The 4,784-nt window shown below is 42.4% G+C and overlaps 1 protein-coding gene across 2 annotated transcripts in view; it reads right to left on the bottom strand.

The window, feature by feature from the left end:
- HSD17B4 (hydroxysteroid 17-beta dehydrogenase 4) overlaps nt 1–4,784 on the bottom strand; it is a 163,950-nt gene that overhangs the window by 47,264 nt on the left and 111,902 nt on the right. For both annotated transcript variants that reach the window (XM_019517014.1, XM_019517015.1), the window contains exon 21: nt 1,527–1,616. In XM_019517014.1, the coding sequence (XP_019372559.1) occupies nt 1,527–1,616 (90 nt within the window). The remainder of the gene's footprint in view (nt 1–1,526; nt 1,617–4,784) is intronic.

Here is a 4,784-nt window from a genome sequence, read left to right as displayed (position 1 = left end):
ACAGCCAGACCCGGCTCTGGGAAGCTGCTGCCAGCCAGGAGCCTGGGCTGCTCCCAGCAGGCAGCTAGGATGCTGCAAGCCCTGCTGGGAGCAGCACAGGCTCCATCACTGACAGCAGCTACTCGGATCCAGGGCTGGCTGTGGCATGCTGAGCAAAATGGCCTTGCGTGCCATGCTCGGCATGCGTGCCAGATGTTGCCGACCCCGGCTGTACAATGTGCCAAATGGCTGAAAGACCAAGAGTACATAAAAACTTTTGACGAAGTTAGATTGCATTAAAAATGGCCACCTGATCCATGTTAGTTCACCCAGATGTGGACCTTACACTTATACCCACAGATAGGTCAATATAAATGTAAACTATACAAAAGTTCAGGACAGTTAGATTGGTCTAAAAATGGCCAACCTGACCTAAGTTAAGTGTACCTCCAAGGTAATGCAACTTAGATTGGGTCCAGCACGACTGACCTAACCGAACTTCTGTACAGTTCCCAGTGCAGCCCTGGAGCCGGGGAAGCACAGCTGCTGGCCCCAACCCCAGGGATGCACTTTCCCAAATGCCTCCCCCCATATCACGTTATTTTTAGCCCCGCCCCCCCAATCCCCTCCCCAGATAAGCAGCACCCTCCCACCCTCATGGACCAGCCAGCTCCTTTCTCTCTTAAGCCACCCTCAGTGCCAGTTTTACCAGTGTTCACTGGCACCAGGAACTGTAAAAGTAAGTTGGGGTGAGGGATGGGGCAGGTGAAATGTGGGGGGTAGGTTTGCTGGCAGGCTAAAATAGCCCCTGGTCCCAATGAATAGGGGAGAGATTCCCCCCCGTTCTCCCAAGCCCCGCTGATCCCACCAAACCCTCCCACACCCCGCCAACCTCCCACAGATCCTGCTTACCACCCCCCCAGTCCGCTTCACACAGACCACTTGCCTCCTGCATACCCTTTAGACACCAAGAAGCAAACCCCTCACCTTAGGCAGATGTACTGAGATCCCCCCACTTTTGGTAGAAGTTACTTACTTAAGGGGCTCCAAACCTTTTCTCTTTGCGGTTAAGACTTTTTTTTTTTGCATAGTTATAGTAGTCTCTCTCCTCACTCTGTTTTGTCCCTCAACTAATTCTTTCCTCACTTTTTCCCATTCATCCCAACCCATTTCTTCTAAGCTTACAACCTATTTCTTCTGAAAAGTCTTTATCCCAGACAAAATAAACTATATTACAAGCACTACTGCTGGCAGGACCACCAAATTTAAATCTCAGCTGCACAGATGCTCACCAGCTGTGACTTGCACACCTACTGTCCTGCTCAATGCTTGCTTAGTATCTTATTTTGTAGAATACATATAGGTGACACTCACTTGAGTCATGTACTTCAAACACTGTCCCAAGTAGAACCTTGAACACATAAAAGTTAAACAACTTATCTTCATATCACTAAATCACGTAATATATCCTTCTTTAATATTTTTTCAGTGGTAAAGGACAGTTATGATGCCTTCAAGTTGATCTATTCAAGTCTCTTCTTCCTTACCTTCATGGCCCTCTGAGTTGAAGGTTTATCGAAGGCTGATATTAGATCCACATATGCTCCCGAAATGGCAACTTGTCCAGTTTCTTTCACCTGTTTAAAAATACAGACATAACATTCAGTGGCTATTTAGTAAGAAGAGTGATAAAGAATAACACAGCTATATTTCACAGCACTAGAGCAATTAGTGCTTTAAATCACAAATCAAAATCACAGAATATGAAAGGTTCTAACAAGTAGAAAAAACAAAGAAAAAGCAGGCTTGAAGTAAATTAGTACATGCTGCTTTGTAAACTGCCTGAGAACTGAACAATTATATATGCTTTTTTTGCATGAAAATATCCAAATGAGATGATTATTTAAATTAGTGCATACTTTCTGTGACAACAAGATATAGTGTACAAAGCACAATGTAAGAGCACAGTATTATATTTCAACTCATGTTATGAAGACTAAGTATCCATATTCCTATTTTACACATTGGAAAACTGAGGCAAAGAAGATGAAGAGCATACAACCACCCCACAGAACAATGGGGAAAAAGACCAAGGTAAGTCTGAGATTAAATCTGCAAGATCACGGACTTCTTGATAAAGTGTTGAAAATTATATCAAATATTATATGTAGATTAAAGAATGGGAGGGAGGGCTGCATATTTTAATTGCATAAAGTATTTAAAGAGTAGAGAGGCATATTATAATGCTACCTAACAAGCTATTTAAGTATACAATTCTCTTAAAGCAAATCCTTAGACTTTACTTCCTGGGAATACAGAAAGCTATTTCTCCTCTGTTTCAAAGAGGGCATCAATTTAAGTCTCACATCTGACAGTTTACCTAATGTTGATACAAGTGATAGCTAAAGTTACTATATGCGAATGAAAAGAGAGAATCTATTTATCACTTTATTTACTTTATGCATATATGTATTTGCTATTTTATGCACAGGTAATTTCAGTTTCCCTGCTTTTGTAAGTCTTTTATGAAGCAGAAAAGAAACAATATTTTGAAAAAGAGGAACACTTTTTTTTTGGAAAAACTATTAAAAGTGACAGAGAACTCACAGCAAGGTGTACTACCTGAAAGTCTTTTTTTTTTTTTTTTTTTAAAAGGAGTTCATCCATGCACAGTCTGCAGTGGTTTAAACTTAGAGGCTAGGGACAGAAGTTACACAAATTGGTGTAAGTGATTGGAAATTGGTTCAAATGTGTAATGCAACAGAAGTTGAATGCACATAAACTGCTTTCAAAATGGCCAAAAGCAGCTTAAAATAAACCTGGATAGATAGTACCAGACTTAACCGATTTAGGTTAAATCAGTTTATTCAACTTCTGTCCCAGATCCCCTCCATATTCAAGTTAGCTCACAGTCCCTTTGCAGGGTGGGTGGGCTAGCCTTGCCCCAAGCTGTTTGCTCCAGTCAAGCATGGAGGCATGCTCTAGCACTGCCACCCCCCACTCCCCCTGCCCCAAGCTTCTGGCCTAGGCCACTGCAGGTATGAAATCAAAAGTGAGGGTCTGTTCACTTGCTTATTGGTTCAGACTACACAGTTTAGACTAACCTGCAAAGATTGAATCAATTCAGCCTCAGGTTGTTTTTTTTTGTGACTGTCTGTACTTAGCCTGGGTGCTGTTTTAAATCAATTTAGTTAAACCAGAGCAAAAAATTGTGGGGACACATTTATTCTGGTTTAAACCAGCTTTTAGTCCTTGTCTACAAGGTTGTTTACTTCAGACAAAATCAAGTTACTATAAGCTGAAAAGACCCCAGTTCATGCAATTCCTTAGCATGAATTTCCTTAAAATCTGATGAAGCCATTTGTTGGTGGCAAAAACTCATACTTCTCTGAACCAGTTAGTCTGTAAAGTGTCACTCTGCCCTACATTTTGCCCTAGTATGAAGTAAATGATAAAGTACTGTAGTGTTTATAATCCTGTTGGATGTAGCAATACTTTCACCTCTCAGTAAATTACTACATATTCATGTAACTGCATTCTGCCAGACCAATGATCATTTTCCTGCTCAGAGGGCAAGTTGACCAGATGTCATTTCCCAATTTAGAAGTTGGCATGCAGTCAGATTTGATCAATTTGTGCTTCTATACCAATGGAGTTCACAAAGCTATTGCTGTATTCCTGTCTCGTACTATCATGCTTTGCTGGGGCACAGTTAAGGCATCTTACTATTGTTCTAGAACTGTAAGTTCAAGAGCAACTCTGGATTCATAACGTAAGTTGTCCCCATTCATCTCACTCTAGCTGGGGAGTCAAAAGGGCCGCTGGATGTGATGCAAACAATAATATCACCACCTTGGTGCTGCTGGGTAGAAAAACCAAAGTGCCCTAACCATACTAGTCAAATGGCCTGTTTGACCTGGGGACCAGGAGGGAACCTCAGATTTTTTTTTAACCATGCCTCATTGTCCACCCAACTGAAGCCATGCAGGAGGTTCTGGATCTCTCCTCATCCCTTTAGGAGAGGTGAAAGTTCAAGAAGCCATGGAATTCAAATATTAAAATAGATTTTTTTTTAGGCTATTATTAATGGGAGACTGAATGGAGTCACAACCAGGATGCAACGCAGCTTCATCTAACAAAGAAATGGAGACGACTTTCCAGAAAGCAAAAGACAACATCTAGACCTCCAAAACCATATGTAAACCACTCGGACATATTATGACAACCTGGGACACAGCACTAATCTGTATGCTTCCTCTGACACCGATAACACAGGAGGAAGGCAGGACTGACAGTACATGTGGACAAAGCTGCACCTGAAAGCCAGAAGCCAGCAGTCTGACAGACTACACTGAGACTTATCTGGATAACCAGGCCCTAGACCTCCACTATAAGCAAGATTCAGTCCTTGACAACCCGAGTGCTTTCAACAGCATTACACTGTACACTAGTAAGTATCTTCATGTTTACCTTTAAGATATTAGTATAATATACCCCCGGCATTTATTTTTTGTTCCTAAAAGCTAGACACCACCCTCTGTAGTGAATGCGGGTGAACAAGCTTTTCAAGTTCTGCTTCCCCCACCCTCAGAGTTTTATCCCCAGCAGGCTCAATATGGTGACCCCATAGCCACATGAACCACAGCCCACTCCGCACATCCCAGATCCCTGTCCCATGTCTCTGTCAAACATCAAGCAAGGCAATTCGAGAAATAAAACCTCACCAGGTACCTCTCCACTTCTACCTGTGCTGCTACATCCCCCTTCCCCCGCACCATCCCAGCCTGTTCCTCACCCCGATGCCA

Source organism: Gavialis gangeticus, unplaced genomic scaffold (assembly GCF_001723915.1).
Source record: "Gavialis gangeticus isolate Ggan-Ray unplaced genomic scaffold, GavGan_comp1, whole genome shotgun sequence".
Classification (NCBI taxonomy): Eukaryota; Metazoa; Chordata; order Crocodylia; family Gavialidae; genus Gavialis; species Gavialis gangeticus.
This window is presented reverse-complemented; position numbering and strand designations above follow the sequence as displayed.